Here is a 19,714-nt window from a genome sequence, read left to right on the forward strand (position 1 = left end):
TTCCATGATCATACACTAGGTGTCAAGTTCATTACAATTCATCTGAAACTATATTCAGTTAGTTAAAAAAAAAACAAAGAATCCTGCCTTTGTATACTTAAGCTTGCCTTGCAAGTTTGTATGAAGGTACAGCTCCCATTGATTTTGCTTAGGATTTTGCTAAGCTTTAGGTTAATACTTGTAGCAGAATACCTGTTGGGGGGATAATAATATTTTTGTACAGTTTTGGGAAGACTTGATTTAAGGAAAGATAGGAGTCATGTTTCATTAAATGCAGATGTTCGCTTCTGTCTTCATTACTACTAAAGACAGCCCTCAAGAATCCCAGACCTTCAATACCACAGAGATGTCAGAGGAAAGGAATATTTTGCCTTAGTTGAAGAGGATTGGCTTAGAGATCAATTAAGCAAACTGAAAATCCACAAATCCACGGGCCCTGATGGGATGCACCTCTGAGTGCTAAGGGAGCTGGCAGAAGTCATTGCTGGGCCACACCATAATCTTTGAAAAGCCATGGAGCCATTGCTGGGCCACACCATAATCTTTGAAAAGCCAGGAGAGTGCTCGAAGACTGGAGGAAGGTCCTATTCCTGCTGGCCACGCTATTTCTGATACAAGCCAGAGTGCGATTGGCTTTCTTTGCAACCTGGGAAAAATAGATTAATAAAATATATTCAGAAGGGATCTGGACAAACGGATAGAGCGTACCCTCAGCAAATTTGCTGCTGATACGAAACTGGGAGGAGTGGCTGACATGCCAGAAGGCCATGCTGCTCTTCACTGAGACCTACACAGGCTGGAGAGCTAGGCGGGGAGAAACCTCCTGAAATTCAATAAGGCTGAGTGTAAAGTACTGCATCTTGGGAAGAACACCCCCATGTGTCAGTACAGATTAGGGTCTGACCTGTTAGACAGCAGCTCTGAGGGGAAGGACCTACAGCCCGGGAACCCAATCACATCCTGGGCTGCATCAAGAGAAGCATAGCCAGCAAGTCAAGAGGGGTGATTCTCTACCTCTGCTCTGGTGGGACCACACCTGGAGTACTGCATCCAGTTCTGGAGCCCCTGTTACAAGAAAGATATGGACATTCTGGAAGGTGTCCAGAGAAGGGCCACGAGGATGACCAGAGTGCTGGAGCACCTCTCCTATGAGGGCAGACTGAGAGAGTTGGAGTTGTTCAGTCTGGAGAAGAGGAGGCTCCGAGGAGACCTTCTTGTGGCCTTCCAGTATCTGAAGGGGGCCTACAAGAAAGCTGTTGAGGGACCTTTTAGGGTGTCAGGTAGTGATAGGACTAGGGGGAATGGGAAAAAAATAGAAATGGATAGATTCAGATTGGATGTTAGGAAGAAATTCTTCACCATGAGGGTGATGAGACACTGGAACAGGTTGCCCAGGGAGTTGGTGGAAGCCCCATCACTGGAGGTGCTTAAGGCCAGGCTGGGTGTGGCTGTGAGCAACCTGATGTAGTGTGAGGTGTCCCTGTCCATGGCAGGGGAGTTGGAACTAGATGATCCTTGAAGTCTGTTTCAACCCTAACAATTCTGTGGTTCTATGATTCTATGACCTGGGAGTCCTGGTGGACAGGAGGCTGACTATGAGCTGGCAATGTGCCCTCATGGCTGAGAAGGCCGATGACATCCTGGGATGCATTAGGAGGAGTGAGGTCAAGGGGGGTTCTTCTCCCCCTCTACTCTGTGCTAGTGAGGCCTCATCTGGAGTACTGTGTCCAGTTCTGGGCACCCCAACTCAAGAAGGACAAAATTACTTGAGAGAGCCCAGTGCAGGGCCACTAAGGTGATTAGGGACAGGAACACCTATTTATTATATAAGGGCAGGCTGAGAGAGCTTCGTCTGTTTACCTTGGAGACTAGGAGGCTGAGGGGTAATCTTATTAATACTTAAAAATATCTAAGGAGTGGATGTCAGGAAGATGGTGCTATACTCTTCTTGGTGGTCCCCACTGACAGGACATGGGGTAATAGGCATAAATTTGAACATAGGAAGTTCCACTGAAACGTGAGAAGGACCTTCTGTACTTTGAAGTGGCAGGGAACTGGAACATGTTGCCTGGAGCAGTGATGGAGTCTCTGTCTCTGGAGAATGATAAGGCCCTCCTGGATGTGTTCCTATGGGACCTGCTTTAGGTGATCTGTGATTTTTGTGATTCTGTGGTTCTGTGAGATGGTACATTCTGCAGTAATCTTTATCCACCTTTTTTGTTAATCTTTCCTTTATCAATTTTTGCTTGTGTGTTTTTGCTTTTGTTTTTTCCCCCATTTGGTTTAATTTCTAATTTGCTTTAATGTGATTCTTCTGTTTCATTGCTACAGAGGTTGGTTGCACACTCATTAATTGCCTTGACCTTTTGCTTACTGTCCTGATAATAAGAAGGCTGTCTATTTAAGTGAATAAATAAATAACTAAATAGTTCATTCCTGTCTTCTGGTATTAAAAGAAATCATTTATCTGTGTATTTTAAAGTCATTAAATTAGCTGTGCTGTTAGGAAAATTATCTGTTCATCTCAAGTCAAGTTAATTCTTATGGGCTCAAATATTTAAATCATCTTTTAGCTTTTAATTAGATGACTAACATATATATGCCTTAAAATATATCTGTTTGTTCTGAATTGTCTCCTTTTTTTGTACTACAAATGCTATACACTCTCCAAAAATGTATCGTGTTACCACTGTACCGTTGTAAATAAAGCAGGTGTAAGCAAACTAATGTGACTGACGTCGGGAATCGAACTCCTTAGCACCAGGCAACCAGCAGCAGAACAAGAGGACACAGTCTCAAACTGCGCCAGGGGAGGTTTAGGCTGGAGGTGAGGAGAAAGTTCTTCACAGAGAGAGTGGTTGCCCATTAGGAATGGGCTGCCCAGGGAGGTGGTGGAGTCACCATCCCTGGAGGTGTTCAAGAGGGGATTGGACGTGGCACTTGGTGCCATGGTATTAGATAGTCATGAGGTTTAGGGTGACAGGTCGGACTCGATGATCTTTGAGGTCTCTTCCAGCCTTCTTGATTCTATGATTCTATGATTTTATTTATTACAAAGTTGCACAAATCTGGGTTCTAGGGGCATTCCCACAAATCTAGCACGCAGAAGCTGAAATGTAGAAATTATGTCTCATGTCAAAACCTGCTATATCTATTGGTCAGTGTCTTACTTGCTCCGCATTAAAGATACATTTTCTCTTAAATTCCCTACACATGCTTAGAGGGTGAGGGGCTTATTTTGGGCAGGAGCTTTCCAGCTATGAGGTGTGGCATTCACAGTCTCTGATGGTCTTTTAAGCTCAAACTTGATCAGAACTTCTGAATTCCTTTTCCTTATATTGTCATAAGTTAGATCCTTGCCTAGTTTGCCAGGTCCTGGACCACAGTAGTTGGTTTTCACTGGTTTTGAGGGACACTTCGTTAGTTAAAGACATATCAGGAGGCTTCAGTGATAAGGATACAAACACTCTGTTAAAAGTTACAGGAGACAAGGATGTGGTTAAATTGTTGAGATAACCAAAGCTGCCCAAGCTAATGAAAATTTGTAAACATTTTCCAACAATAGAATTTAAAAGCACAACTGAAAAAAAAAAGTAATAAACTTGAGCTGACACAGAGAAGGGCAGCTAAGCTGATGAACGTTCTGGGGAACAAGTCTTGTGAAGAGTGGCTGAGGGAACTGGGATTGTTTAGTCTAGAAAGTGTGTGAGGGGAGACCTTATTGCTGTCTGTAGTGTGTGAAAGGAGGTTGTAGCGATGTGGAGGTCAGCCTCTTCTCCCTAACAAGTGATGATGAGCAGAAATGGCCTCAAGATGCATCAAGGAAGATTTAGACTGGATATTTGAAGAAACTTCTTCACTGAAAGGGTTATGAAGTACTGGAATAGGCTCCCCAGGGAGGTGGCTGAATCCCCATCCGTGGAGGTGTTTTAAAGATGCATGGATGTGATGGTTTAGCACCAGACTTGATAGTTAGATGATGGTTGAACTCAATGATCTTACAGGTCTTTTCCAACCAAAACAATTCTATGACTCTCTAGCTCTGTAACTGTTTTGCTCTATTTTAATATTTGTTTTTTGAAAAATCTGAAAGGTACATTCTGTTTGCACTGATTATGCTTTAATTTTCTATAAACTTTTGTCTGATATGAGTCTGAAGTCGTAAGAAGAATAGCTTAAAGACAGTGTATATTGTTGGTATTTTACAAATGTCCTCTATATAATATTAAAGAGAGACTTTTGTTGTATATATGTCCAATTGATTTAATGCACATTGATGTAACATTACCCACACACAAGAGGGCACACTAAGTCCTCGGGAATATAATTACAGAAAACCTTCTCAGTTGGGGTGGATTAATGTCTGCAAAGAAAATAATAAAAGCACACCTTGAACATGGTGCCATGTATAATTTTTAGCAAACATTTTGTATGAATGTTTTGTGTCTGTGCCAGAAATCTTAACTGATCTTGCCTTAAACTCTTTTTGGTTTAGTTCAGTGAATATTATGCAGTTCTCTGACTAAAAGTTAACGTTGTTGCTTAAACTGGTGTAGAGAGAAGTAGAAAGTAATCTACCAGTCATGTCATAAGTTATTTTTTACCCCAGTACATTATAGTCAAAAGATTGTAAATACAAGAATTCCTACAGTGAAGTGAAGTTTTGGGATTCGAATATGAATGTTTAGTGATCTGAAAAGCTTTTAACAATTGCTAACTTTTGGTAAAGTTCTTTCCTTGTTCACATTGCAGGTTCCATTTTGTACTCTCTCTTCAAAACAAGCGCAATGCTTCTCTGCTTCCATCCCTAAAATGTATTTGTGGAATGAATGTTTTTAAAGGTATGTTACTGTCACTTAAAGACTTTTTTTTTCCTCTTGGATTCATCCTAATTGCTAAATAATAATTGATTTAAATCTTAAAAACCATTTTCCCTTTGGTCTTTTCTCTGCTTGTGTTAGCTTTGCAGTTCTGCTTTAGACCATATTAGAGTCAGAAATTTATGCTCCAGATATGTATCCTGAGTTTGACAAGTAAGTTCATATTTTCTTGGACTGCTTCAGTGTTCTTTTTAATGTAATTTTCCATCAATTGTTGCATGTTATACCATCTGAACTATTTAGATTGAGAAACTTCACACCTGATCAGTAGAGTTGCTATCACTTCATACTGTAACTTCTACTTTTAAAAAGATAATTACAAAATTAACAAAGTAAAAAGCATGTGCAATTACCCTGTCTTAAAGTCATACGGTGTAAATTGTAGTTTCTTTTTATTTTGCTTAGGAGAGCTCTAAATAGGACTATCTCAAATCACTTGGGGCACCACCTTATTTCACAGGATATTACTTCCAGTGTCTTTAATGCAGAAGTAAAAATATGATTTGAAGCATAAGCATGCTTTGCTCAGAAGACAGAGCTTTTTTACTAAATTGAACAGAGATTTTCAAATGAGTGAGCCCCCCAGCACTGTCAGAATAGAATAGCATATCAGCGTTTTTGTTGCATGGTTCCAGTGTTCTGTAGATTTCTTAAAAAATATTTCATTAAAAAATTCTTCAGAGGTTCAGGAGGTGAGACATCTGAAAACAGCCATTTAAATTCACATAGGAGTGCTTGGAGATGGAAACGCTGCTTACAACTTTGAGAAGCTGAGATATCTAAAACTGATTTGAGGTAGGATTAAATAGACACAGTGTTACATTTGAATTAATATTCAGTGTATGCAATATGTTAGGGAGTATTTTGATTGTATAGAACTCAAAGACTGTGGTGATAAGGTTGAGTGCTTATGGTTAAGGATGAGGGGGAAGGCCAACAAGGCAGATATCCTCTGGGAGTTTGTTGTAGAGCACCTAAACAGGATTTAGAGGCAGGTGAAGCATTCTACAAATGGCTGAGAGAAGTCTTACAATTGCAGCTTGCCAAGCCACTCTCCGTAATGTATTAGCAGCCCTGGTTAACTGGGGAGGTCCCAGATGACTGAAGGCTTGCTAATGTGATGACCATCTACAAGAAAGGGTGGAAGGAGGACCTGGGGAACTACAGAACTGTCAGTCTGACATCAGTACAAAGGAATATTATAGAGTGGTTCATCTTCAGTGTGTTCAGATGTCAAGCGCAGGACAGCCACAGGATCAGGCTCAGCCAGCATGGATTTGTAAAAGGCAGATCCTGCTTGAGCAGCATGATCTCTTTCTATGACCAGACGACCTCCTCAGTGGATGAAGGAAAGGCAGTGGATGTTGTTTACCTGGATTTTAGTAAAGCATTTGACATTGTCTCCCACAGTATCCTCTTGAAGAAGATCATGGCTCATGGCTTGGATAGGTGGATGCTTTGCTAGGCAAAAAGCTGGCTGGATGGCCAAGCACAGATAGTGGTGAATGGAGTTAAGTCCAGTTGGCAGCTGGTCACTAGTGGTGTTCCCAATGGCTCAGTTTTGGCACCAGTCTTGCTTAGTGTCATTATCAATGATCTGGATGAGGGGATTGACTGCACCCTCAGCAATCTTGCAGATGACACTAAATCAGGTGGGAGTGTTGATCTGCTTGAAGGCAGGCTCTGCAGAGGGACCTAGGCAATCTGGGTCAATGTGCAGAGGCCAAATTGCATGAGGTTTAACAAGGCCAAGTGCCTGCACTTGGATCACAACAACCCCATGCAACACTACAGGCTTGAAGCAGCATGTCTAGAAAGCTGCCTGGGAGAAAGGACCCGGAAGTGCTGGTAGACAGCTGGCTGAACATGAGTCATCAGTGTGCTCAGGTGGCCAAGAAAGACAACAGCATCCTGGCCTGTGTCAGGAATGGTGTGGACAGCAGGAGTAGGGAAGTAACTGTGCCCCTGTCCTCAGCACTGGTGAGGCTGCATTTTGTGTACTGTGTTCAGTTTTGAGCCCATCACTACAAGAAGGACATTGAAGTGCAGGTGCCTGACCAGAGAAGGACCATTGAAGCTGGTGAAGGGTCTGGAGAACAAGCCTGTTGAGGAACAGCTGAGGAGATTGTGCAGTCTAGGGAAGAAGAGGCAGAGGGAAGATCTTAGTGCTCTTGAAAACTACCTGAAAGGAAGTCATAATGTGGTGGAGGTCAGTCTCTTCTCCCAAGTAACTAGTGGTAGGACAAGAGGAAATAGCCTCAAGTTGCGCCTGGGAAGATTTAGATGAGATACCAGGAAAAATTTCTTTACTGTGAAAGAGTGGTCAGGAATTGGAACAGGTTGCCCAGAAAGGCAGAACACCATGCCTGAAGGTGTTCAAAAAATGTATAGACATTTTGGGACATGGTTTAGTGAGCAGGGTGGTATTGGCTTGACAGTTGGACTCGATCTTAGATGTCTTTTCCAACTTTAATAATGCTATGATTCTATTTGTCAACAAGTGTGTTCGTCTTTATATTGAAATACTATTTTTTTTTTAGCATGAATTGAATGTACTTGTCAGGCACTATTTTTCGCCTTTTAATTTTCCCTCTTAATTAATGTTAAATAAATCTGACAAATCCTGTACAAAATAAAGGTAATTCTGTAGGCATAGAACTGCAGCTTGGCTATGTATTTTAAGGTGTTCAGAGGTGCTTCTTACCATAGTAGCTGACAATTTAATGTAAGTGAATGTAATTATCTCAATGCTTTTGCTGTAAGAAATCGATCAGATCTTCCAAGTGGAAAACATAAAAACAGGAATATAAGCACTTAGAAGTAATGCAGCACAAATATTTATTCTTAATGTAGAACTTACATTTTGTAAAATGTATCAGTGTTATGGTGTACTTGGCTTTCAAATGAGAAAAATTGTAAGTTTTTGTGTTTTGTTTTTTTTCAGTCGAACTGGCAAAACACAGATCAACATTACATATGCAAAGGTAAGCCTTTTGAAAGCTGCAATGAAATCACTGGGATTCTGCAGGATTTCATGGATCTGGTTTTGGATCCTGATTTGAGGTTGATTTCTGAAAGTGTGCAGATGCACACCTCAGTTAGGGCAGTGCAAGATGGAAAGTGTTCCCTTGCAAATACATGGTTTGGAAGCACTCAAAATGGTAACATGTTATGATGAACAAGAAGATGATTAAATATGCAGAAAAAGACTGTGGAAACTCTCAAAACAGAGGCATATCTACTGAAAGCATTTCTTGCAGACCACCTTCAAAATTATTCTGAATTTACTGGGATATTTCAGTGAAAGAATGCCTTCTAAAATGAGTGTGGAGCCCTGGTACGTTTGCAAAAGTGTAGGAGGGTTAAAATATATCAAAATGGATTGTCTCCAAAGGCACCCCTCTAAGAGCTGTTTCTGACTGGTAGAAGTCTGTCAAAGAAGGGAGATGCTTGCTTTGTGTGGACCTAGTTCAGGCAACAGTGTAGATAATTTCTTGGTCTCATATTAATTTAATAGCATGCCATGGATTCCTACATCGGAAATGTCAAATCATGGGGAAGTTGGGATTATGTCACAGAATGTCACAGAGTCAGCCAACCAAGTTGGAAGAGACTTCTCCTCTGTGATGACTGAGAAATCCACTAAAACTGACTTTTGATGCTGAAGTCTGTGAGGTGGCAGTGAAACTGTGAAGCAGTGTCACAAGGGAATGTCTCTTTACTAAAGGCACTGGAAAACAGTCTTGGCTGCCTTTCATGAAAGTGTCTGTGAACTGTCAGAGAGAGAACTGCTCATCTTAACCATTGCTTCTTCCTCTGATTTCTACTACTTGTCTAGAAAGTAGACGGACTTAAGTGCGCTAAAACTGCATAACTTTAGCTCAATGGTCATGGCAAAGCAGAAAATGCATGACAGTTAAACTTCTGTTATGAACTTCTACTTGTTATTGAAACAAATGTTCATGTATTTTAATATTTTCTTGCTTTTTTACATATTCACATATTTTCCAGGGAGAAGACATTTTGTTTCTGTAAAGTGCTGTTATCCTGAGTGTTAATGTGTTTCTAACTGTTAAGGTATAATCATACACATTAAGTATTTAACTATAAAATTAAAAAATCTTCATGAGTAATCTCAAAGTGATATTTTGAACATGCTTATAGTAAACTGGCTCATTTTCTTTAACTGAAGTGCTGATATGAGAGCAGTTGTAATGTGGAAAGTATATTGATCTGTGGAGACGCATTGTATATATGAAATTATTACTTTAAAACTTGAGTACGTATGAGGTGAGTTAGGTTTACTCTTGTTACTTAGAATGACACTATCTTTAGAGGTAGTGCATTTGAAATAATTACAGGAACCATAAAAACAAACAGTGAAGTGAATAAATGTTGTATAACAATGCATCTTTTCTAAAGGATTATTGTGGGTGAAGAGAGTCTGCAGGAGACCTAAAGTTTGTTTCTTTCACTTTATAAAAACTGTGGGGGGGGGGGGGTGGGTGGGGGGTGGGGGGGGGGGGGGGTGGGGGGGGGGGTGGTGGATTGTGGGGGGGGGGGGGGGGTGGGGGGGGGGGGGTGTGGGGGGGGGGGGGGGGGGGTGTGGTGGGGTTGGGGGGGGGTTGGTTGGGATAGGTGAGGGAAAATAAATTTGTTTTGTATTTGTTTTTTATTTTGTTTTGTATTTTGAGTTGTTTGAGTGTTGTATTTGGTTGAAATTAGTTGAAAAGGAGGTGGGGGGGTAATTTTTGATTGTTTTTAGGGGTTCGTAATGGTTGTGGTTGTTGGAAGTGGGGGTTGTGGGGGGGGTGGGGGGGGGGCGGGGGGGTGTTGGTTTAGTTGTTGGAGAAGGGTTGTTATGGGTGGGAGGGGAAGGAGGTGGAAATATTTAGGGTTGTGGATAAATATTTAAAATATTGTGCAGTGACCGTTGAAAAAAAAAAAACACAAAAAAAAAAACACACAACAAAAAAAAACACTTATAAAGAGAATGGGGTTTAAATTTTGGGGACTTGGGTTGGTAGGTAATGTGAAGTTATTGAAGGCAGCGTAGTTTTGTTCTTTGAGACTGGGAGCCAATACAGGAAAACCAGCAGTACTGGCAACGAAGGCTGCAAGTCGCAGTTTGATGAAGCCTGCAAAATGAGGGCATCTGAACCTTGCCACGTTCCTGTGACAAATATGAGTGCCTGTTCTTCCAAAATGAAATATAATGAGTTTGCTGTTTGTGGTAAAGGTGGAGAAGATACTTCTGACAAAACTGGTAACCATAGCAACGCAGAACAGACTTCTGGGATTTCTAGTTCAAGAGACAGCTGTAACATAGAAAATCATGGGAACAAGGATTTTCTGCTCATATTAGACTGCTGTGATTTATCTGTGGTAAAGGTTGAGGAAGTAGATGTTGCTGCTGTGTCAGGTCTTGAAAAATTCACAAGGTTTGCCAAGCTAACTGATACTTCAAAGGAGCTGGAAAATCTCAGGAATCAGATTGTACATGAACTTGTGACTTTACCTGCAGATCACTGGAATGAGCAGCTACATTATTTTACTTGCTGCAGCCAGGCACCAGGCTGTGGAGAGCTTCTGTTTACTACTGGCACCTGGAGCTTGGAGATATGGAAATCTGGAATTCAGACTCCAACAGACTTTCCTCATGCAATAAGAATATGGTACAAAACCAAACCAGAGGGAAGATCTGTTACGTGGACTACAGACCAGAGTGGCAGGTATGTAACTATTAGCTGAACAATTTGCACATATTAAATTTAAACACAGGTGCAAGAATGTAGAATTGTGTAATGCTGAACAACTGTGAAGATGATTAGCATTCTTTTCCATTGTTTTAATTTCCTCCTTGGTTTGAATACTGTTGCTGTCCTGCAGGAGAACAGATAAACTCTCTGCTCAAGAAATCCCAATGGACTTGCAGGCCTCAGGCCTAAGTGATTGTGTTTGCTTGTTCTGAGAGGGAGAAAATAATTGTTGTGTATTTGGAATAGTGTATTCAGGAAATCGGGAATGATCATTTAGAGGAAGAGAAGGTGTGCATGACAAGTTATTTTCTTTAATATTTTGTTTTCCTTGGTTTACACAGTGTATTGTACATCTGTCATCTTGGGCTTCCAGCAGGCAGACTTTAGCCTGTTTTGGAGACTGGTCAACAAAGTCACTTGGGAGGCAGTCCTGAAGGGCCAATTAAGTCCAGGAAGGTTGGACACTGTTCAAGAAGGCAGCCTTAAAGGTGCAGGAACAGGCCATTCCCCATGAGCCATGAGTTGGCAGGGAAGATCAGCCTGGCTGCATAGAGAGGTTTGGTTGCAGTTTAGGGAGACAAGGAGAGTTTATGGTTGTTGGAAGAAGGGGCAGGCCACTTGGGAGGAGTATGACGTTGTCATGAGGCTACGGAGGGAGAAAATTAGAAGGGCCAGAACCCACCTGGAAATTAATTTGGCTTCAGCTGTTACAGAAAACAGGAAATGCTGCTACAAATACATTAGCAATGAAAAGAAAACAAAGGGGAATCTCTGTCCTTTGTTGGATAGAGTGGGAATACAGTGATCGAGGATGAAAAAAAGGGCTGAGTTACTCAATACCTTCTTTGCCTTAGTCTTTATTCATCAGACCAATTGATTGCTGGATACCCAGCCCCCTGAGCTATAAGAAAGGTATGGGGAGCAGAACAAAGCCTCCATAACCCAAGAGGAGATGATTAGTGACCTGCAGCAGTACTTAGAAGTATGCAAGTCTATGAAGGCATGTGGCACACACCCAAGAGTACTGAGGAACCTGGCAGAAGTGCTTGCCAAGCCACTCTTCATTATTTACCAGAAGTCCTGGCTAAGTGGGAAGGTCCCAGCTAATTGGAGATTGGAAAGTGTGATGCCCATCTATAAGAAGGGCCATAAGGAAACTACAGACCTGTCAGTCTGACCTCTGTGCCAGCGACGTTCATGGTGCAGATCATCTTGAGTGCCATTATGCATTATGTGCAGCGCAATCAGGTGATCAGACCTATCCACCATGGATTCATGAAGAGCCAGTCCTGCTTGACAAAACTGATCTACAATAAGGTGACCCACTTAGTGAATGAGGGAAGGGCTGTGGATGTTGTTTACCCGGTCTTAAAGCCTTTGACACTGTCTTTCACAGGATCCTCCTGGTGAAATGCTTCTCATGGCTTGTATGTGTGGATGCTTACCTGGGTAAAAACAGGCTGGTTGGTCAGGCCCAAAGAGTGGTGGTGAATGGAGTTATATCCAGCTGGTCACTAGTGGTAATCCTCAGGGCTCAGTTATGGGGTCAATTCTCTTTAATATCTTTATCAGTGATCTGGATGAGGGAATTAAGTGCACCCTCAGTAAGTTTGCAAATGCCACTAAATTGGGTGGGAGTGTTGATCTGTTAAAGTGTGGTGGGTTGAAAATTTCCCCCAACATTAAATTTGCCAGACCAGCTCAGTTGGAAGCAGATGAAAGCTGTATTTACAGGCAAAAACTACAGTTGACAATGAAATGCAATGAATATGTACAAATATACAATATTTGTAATATTTTAGATGTTGGAGGTTGCCACCTTACATGGAGACAACCCTTGAAGAAATAGTTTTCAAATACAGGAAAGGCATAGAGTTGCTGAACTGGGCATTTTCCTTGAGAAAGTATCAAACAGGCACTAATCAAAGCAGGTTATGTCAGAGCCTTATGATGTTACTTAGGTGTTTGAGGTTGGGTATCTCTAAGAAGACCTGCAAATTCCTGTTTGGAGAACAGAATATCAACTGAACATTTATTATTAGCTTTAAGGTAGTAGCTTAATTTGTTATTGTAATTGCTATTCATACATGGGAGAGGGAGACCTGCCAAGAGCTGGTTTGAGCTGGTTTTGTTATGTTATGAAAATACATGGAATACTGGTGAGTTAGAATTGCATGGATCAAATCTTCCTCAGAATCCTTGGCTCTGAGAGGTTACTGGACAACAGGCAGCCGCAAGTCTCTTGGAGCAGAACCAAACAAGACCACAGCTAGTGCTTGATTTTAGCCTGGCTTGTTAATCACTGGGAATTACTAGTCATAAAGTTTGCCAAATGAGTGACCCATGACATATTTTGGGTTTTGTGGGTGCTTGTTTTACCAATGTAACGAGTATTTGGACAGATACCATCTGGTGTCTGTTCATCTTGCTTCTGCTGTATTTAATTTCCTTATCCCTTCCAAACTGGTGGCAAAGATCATGGCTGGTATAAACAACATGTTATATAAGCAGATGATTTGAACTTTGCAAGACCATTAGAAGTGAATGAAGAGAGATGGAAGAAGTTTTGAAGAAAATATTATGTGCTTGATTAGTCTTTCTCCACTATTCTAACACCCTTTATACTTGTGGTCTTAATTGCAGACTTGTGACCTGCCTGCTTGTGTATTTTAGGATTAAAGTGCTTTAAGAAAAAGGTTGGTTATGTCATATGTATTATTTCTCATAAGAGGCTTCCTTCCTAGTCTTATGTGAAAGCTAATGGACTGGGAGTTTTGAAACGAAGTCTGTAGGCCAAGCTTGAGCAGTAGCACTAAGCAAATACGTTCACTGTGTTTCATTTTCCCCACCTGAAAAATGGTATTGGCGTTATTTGTAAAACACTTTATGGCCATCGTGTAAAATGTGGGCTCTGAGAGCAAGAGAGCATTAATGGTCTTGTGAGTGTCTCTTCTGTGTTAGGTTTGTGTCATGTTTGACACAGCATTGCCACATTCTTCTTAGTGCTGCTGTGTTTCTGCATGGCTGTTTTCTCAGTCACCGTGGCAATTCCCTCTAAAATTTCTTCAGGACTTGAAAATCTCCTTTATTGCTCTCAGGACTGGGCTGTTACAATGGCATCTAGTGAAACACCCTGCACAAGTGCATAGTAAATCATTGACAAAATATGTATGTATCAGTTATTAACCTCACTTTTCCTCTCATTCCTGTAAACTCTACTAGGATCTCTTTCTATAATCTTGTGTATTTTGATAAAGTTTTTGTGAATGAGGGTCCATCCTTTCATCCCCATCCCTTCCCAGTACATATACATTTTAGGTTAAATAATATGTCTGTTAATTCTTAGAAAGCATTATAAGGAGGAAGCAGAGCCTCCTAGCAGATGAAAAAGCAAGCTCTTCTTTTTTGTTGTGCACAGTTTCTTTTTGCTGGGATAAAACCTAATTAGTATATCAGTCAGTTACAGATTCAGTTTCAGAAGCTTAATTTCAGAAGCAAAGTAATTAACACTAGTAAGAAATTGTATACAGATCAATGGTCTTTTCTATTTACCTATGCATTGTGTTTCAGTGGGTAAAAGATGTCTAGTTGACTTCCTTGCCACTACAGTTATCTGTTGAGCTTCTGTGTCTGTGTCATACTCTATTAATTCTGATACATGACAGAGGGAGCCAGATTATTTTATTTTTCTGTTTGTTTGCGTTAACAATAGACCTATTTAAACAGCAGTTTCATTTTCTGTTTTACAGAAAGATCAGCTGGCCTGCATTAGTTAAGCCAAAGTAACTTAATTGTGCCATGGACAGCTCTGGATCCAGTAGCACAGATAGCACGGATCTTAGAGACTGTTTACCCCAACCTCCCTGCTGTGGGCAGGAATGCCTTTCAACAGGACTTGGCAGCCTCATCCAACCTGGCCTTAAACACCCCCAGGGAGGATGTATCACAGAATCACAGAATCAGCCAGGTTGGAAAACACCTTCAAGATCATCAGGTCCAACCTATCACCCAACACCATCTAATCAACTAAACCATGGCACTAAGTGCTTCATCCAGTGTTATTTTAAACACTTCCAGGGATGGTGACTCAGCCACCTCCCTGGGCAGCACATTCCAATGGCCAATCTCTCTTTCTGTAAAGAATTGCTTCCTCACATCCAGCCTAAACCTCCCTTGGTGCAGCTTGAGACTGTGATCTCTTGTTCTGCCACTGGTGGCGTGGGAGAAGAGACCAATCCCCACCTGTCTCCAGCCTTCCTTCAGGGAGTTGTAGAGAGCAAGAAGGTCTTCCCTAAACCTTCCCCTTTCCAGGGTGAACAACCCAAGCTCCCTCAACCTCTCCTCCTAGGGGTTGTGCTCCAGAATCCTCACCAGCCTCATTGCCCTTCTCTGGACACATTCGAGCACCTCAACATCTTTCTTAAACTGAGGAGCCCAGAACTGGACACAATACTCAAGGCATGGTCTAACCAGTGCTGAGTACAGGGGCAGAATGACCTCCCTGCTCCTGCTGGCCATGCTATTTTTGATGCAGGCCAGGATGCCATTGGCGTTCTTGGCCACCTGGGCACACTGCTGGCTCATGTTCAGCCTACTGTCAACCAGTACCTCCAGGTCCCTTTCTGCCTGGCTACTCTCCAGCCACTCTGACCCCAGCCTGTACCTCTGCATGGGGTTGTTGTGGCCAATGTGTAGAACCTGGCACTTGGACTTGTTAAATCTCATTCCACTGGACTCTGCCCATCTGTCCAGCTTGTCAAGGTCCCTCTGCAGAGCCCTCCCACCCTCTAACAGATCAACACCTGCCCCCAGCCTGGTGTCATCTACAAACTTAGCAATGATGGTCTCAATCTCCTTGTCCAGATCATCAATAAAGATACTGAACAGGATTGGGCCCAACACTGATTCCTGGAGGACACTACTAGTGACTGGCTGCCAGCTGGAAGTGGCACCATTCACCACCACTCTCTGTATCCACAGCCCTCTCCAGGGCAGCCTATTCCAGAGTCCCACTACCCTCATACTGAGGAACTTCTTCCTAAGATCCAGTCTGAACCTATTCTCCCTCAGTTTAAAACTATTCCCCCTTGTCCTATTGCTAGTAACCATTGTGAAAAGTCCACCTCCAGTCTTCCTGTAAGATCCAGTATTGGAAAGCAGCTATAAGGTCCTCCTTGCATCTTCTCTTCTCTAGGCTGTCCTCAGCCTATCCTCATTGTGGAGTATCTTCCAAGTTCTTTCCCTCTGTGTACTTTAGAGTTGGTATTTGGGAAGTTATAATCTGAATGGAGGAACTTATTTGGGGGTGAAGTGAACAAGATGCTCAGATCTCAGCCATTCCAAATAGCTTGTAACTTACTTTCTAAACTATTTTGTTTATTTTAACATGAAAGTTATGAAATATACAGATCAGAACATTTTTAGTGTTAGGCATTCATAAAATAATGTGTTGTGCTTCCAGAGTATTGGATTTAAATATCATAGGCTTTTAAAAACTGTGCTGTGAAGTGATTCCTTCAAGATTTTCTTTCTATAGAAACCTACTGAATCTTTGTCTTATATAGTTTATATTATAAAACTTAGTTTGTTTAAGCTATGAGGTGGTATTTCAAAATGCTAGGAGTTATGATAGAATGGCAAAATGCAACAGAAGTAAACTAAGAATTATTACATCTATGCACCAGCAATATCAAGCTAGAATGAGTTAGGGAAAGGCCTTGTTGCCTTCTCAGATGTGGCTAAACTGCTAATGTAAAACTGACTGGCATGAAATACTGCAGCTGAAAATGGATGGGGCAGTAGATGAAGAGGCTGCCTTATGGAGGGTTAGAGAAACTACAACTTCTTCCCATGCTTCAGGGAAGACTGCTTTGTGAAAACGGAAAAGAAATCTAAGGCTGGCAGGGAAGAAGTGCTTTTTGCTCATTTTGTGGCCCATGGTTGAAATTCCAGATGGCAGGTGAATTGGCATGCATTACCTTACTACAAGAAGAAATGTAAAAAGAGTCAAAATTTGTTGAGGCTTGGACTAAGGAAGACTCAAGGCTAGGGCTGCTGCTCTGAATTTGGATGAACATCCAGGCTGTAGAGAGATGCGGTTAATGATAATGAGAGCACTACTGTGATGACAACATGGAGGTGCCATGGATGTTGGTAGAGCCCTGCAGTGGCATCTTCTGAAGATATTCAGAAGCAGTCTTTGTCCTTGTGGGCTCAGCAGCTGAGAGCAACTGTGTGAGCCTGGAAGGTTCATGCAGAAGCAGGGGAGGAGAAAGACTAGATTTACTCTTTTCTAGTTTATAAGTAAAATGCTGTGGTAATCTTGCTTTTCTTCAACCTGTCTTCCATTTTTTAGATCATACATTGATTGTTCATGCCATGCAGGCTTGAAACCTACACAGCCAAGTTTAAAAAAGTCCAGTGCAACAGTATTTTTGCTTTTGACAGAACTCTTGATTCAGTATGTCTTATTTTAACTTCAGCTTCAATCTGTTTTCCTTCCATCCAGGCCATGTGTCTATACAATGGGATCGCCAATAAACAACAGAGCCCTTTTCCCATGCCAAGAACCACCTGTTGCCTTGTCGACATGGCAAGCCTCAGTCCGAACAGCTGAAGGCTTTGTTGTGTTGACAAGTGGTGAAAATTCAGCACAACCAGTCCAACTTCGAGAAGGTGAACTGTATTTTCTATAACAAATTATTTTCAATAATTTTATAATTAGAAATGCAGCTTAGTAAATATGGGATTTTTTAAAAGAACAAAGTTCCTAACCTTAAAAGCACTTACACATCTGTCTGTAATCTTCATGCTGTACTATGGAAGAGCTACCTCATCAAAGCCTCAGTATAATCTGGTAAAGAATTCAAGGCACCTATGTTTTACTGTGTCACTTCTACTTACTTTGTGTTTTTTGTATTTTTATTCTTTTTAATTTTTCCAGACCTGGATTTTACTTGTTATAAATTGTCCTTGATTTAAACACTCTGCAGTTGAGTGTTTCTTAGATGAGGTACTTTGTCAGGCTTTGACAACTTAAGATCTTGGTAGATAATGAACTCTTCAGTTTTAGTTCACCAGGCCAAGTGTAGCTCAGCAGGCCAATGACTAGAAGCAGTCATTGTGTCATATCTGTTCTCTGAAATATATGGAATAGATGAAGAATGTCAGGTCAGTGCATTGAAAGTCTGGGTTTATGGATTTTATTTTGCATTGGTAGATCATACCTTGTGAAATGGTGAGTAAATGAGCATTTTTCTTTTGTGTTGGTAATACTTAATTCCCTAACCCTTTCTCTGTGCATGTAAGGAAGTTTTTAAGGTAGTTCTACACATAATAATACAAATGATGTCTTGCTTCCATTAGTTGTAAGATAATCTGTCAAATGGGGTTAGTATTTTCTACTGTAAGAACTTTTGATGTAAAGTAGCATATAGGAAAAAAGTTATAATTAAGTGTTTCTGGAAAAATAAATCTCCTGTTCCTCTCTAAAGAGGAATGTTAGTTCTTGAGGTGGAGGGAAAAAAGAATGACAGTCTCCTTGATTTGAGAACCATCAGTCAAAGCATTGTGTGGAATTGTTTGGTTATTTTTGGCTATATGTGAAGTGTATTTCAAACCTTGGCACTGTTGTTGAAATATTGAAAACTGCCATGACAAGCTACTCGACATACTTGGAGAGTAATACTTTCCAGCCTCAGCATCAAGAAATCAAGAGTACTCCTGATTTAAGACTAGGAGAACAGCTCTGCCATCACTGATTGATTATTTTAGTCCATACTCACACCTGAGTTGTTGTCTGTCTGTCCCTCAGTGGTGGCTGTCTAGTCTGAAATACTAAGGGGAAGAAAGGTGCTTATGTGAATTTCTAGAAGTAGAAACCGTGGAAAAGATTTCAGGTCATATAAATTGGCATAGGTCAGTTAAAATGGATACTTTCTCAGACCAGTTAGGTCTCTGAAAAGGCTGTGTTGCAGAGTTATTTCCTCATTAACATGGTTTTGTCATTCTAGTGTAAAAAATGTTAAATGTTGTATTTGAATAGAGAAAAAAAATAAATGTGGGGAAATTTTTTTTAAATGCTGTTGGTGGAGTGCTGAGAATGATATCAGGGTTCATGATAGCACTGGGGCTTAATCTCCCAAAGTCAGCACTGTCTGTCACCTTGGGGAGAAGAAGGTGCTTTTGTTTAAATCCTTGTAGTTGTTGCTGTTTATATTGGTAATTCATGTGCCAGCTTAAACCTTTGTTCGTTTTTGTGTGGGGTTTTTTTGTAAGTTTGGGGGGTGTGTCAGTGTGAGCTGAAATTCCCCCCCCCCACCGACAATAACCAGGCTAGCTCAGTCTGGAAGCAAATGAAAAGCTGTATTTACAAGCAAAGTCTAAAATCTACAATGAAATGCAATGAATATGTACAAATATACAAAATTCACAACATTCACAAATATATACAATCAACAGAAAAAGCACAACCGATCTCCCTTTGCTTCCCCCCAAGGGGACCCTCCCAAAGGGGCCTCTCTCTCTCCCAAGAGCTTCCCCCCCAGACTCCCCTGGACAGAGAAGCAGAGTTTGTTAAGCAGAAAGTTGTTAACTTAGCTGCCAAGGTCAGTGTGTTATCTTCAGCCAGAAGAGAAGAAGAAACAGCAGCCAGACAGCCCAGCAACTGCCCCCACTGCCGAACGCAGAATGTGCAGAGTGCCCACTTTGTTTTGGGTAATAGTTCTTAAACATTTCTATCTATCCAATGGAAGTGTTTAGAACAATCGTTATTTTGCTTTCTTACACCCAATAGTGACTTATTTACATTCTTTCACTTTCTCTGTTCTGAACTTTGCAAGGAAAAATTAAAAAGACAGTTTCAAACCATCACAGTCCACCCCTTCTAAACAATTCCATTGGCTGCTACTATCATTTATCTAATCTAAAATAATATCTACAACAATAGGTGAATAAAGACCATAGTCCATTCCGGCTATTTCAGATGTAGATGATTCAAAAGAGTCAAATCACAGGAAAAACAGCAAACAGCTTGTTTCCTCGCAGATGGAGCGAAGGAAGGAACAGGGACTCTCA

The 19,714-nt window shown here is 41.2% G+C and overlaps 1 protein-coding gene across 1 annotated transcript in view; it reads left to right on the top strand.

The window, feature by feature from the left end:
* Window positions 1-19,714, top strand: part of AOPEP (aminopeptidase O (putative)) — a 226,758-nt gene that overhangs the window by 7,112 nt on the left and 199,932 nt on the right. Inside the window, exons 2-5 of the mRNA XM_054397593.1 lie at window positions 7,825-7,864; window positions 8,398-8,482; window positions 9,919-10,612; window positions 17,148-17,314. Of these exons, the coding sequence (XP_054253568.1) occupies window positions 7,825-7,864; window positions 8,398-8,482; window positions 9,919-10,612; window positions 17,148-17,314 (986 nt within the window). The remainder of the gene's footprint in view (window positions 1-7,824; window positions 7,865-8,397; window positions 8,483-9,918; window positions 10,613-17,147; window positions 17,315-19,714) is intronic.

The sequence above is a fragment of the Indicator indicator genome, chromosome Z (genome assembly GCF_027791375.1).
Source record: "Indicator indicator isolate 239-I01 chromosome Z, UM_Iind_1.1, whole genome shotgun sequence".
Lineage (NCBI taxonomy): Eukaryota > Metazoa > Chordata > Aves > Piciformes > Indicatoridae > Indicator > Indicator indicator.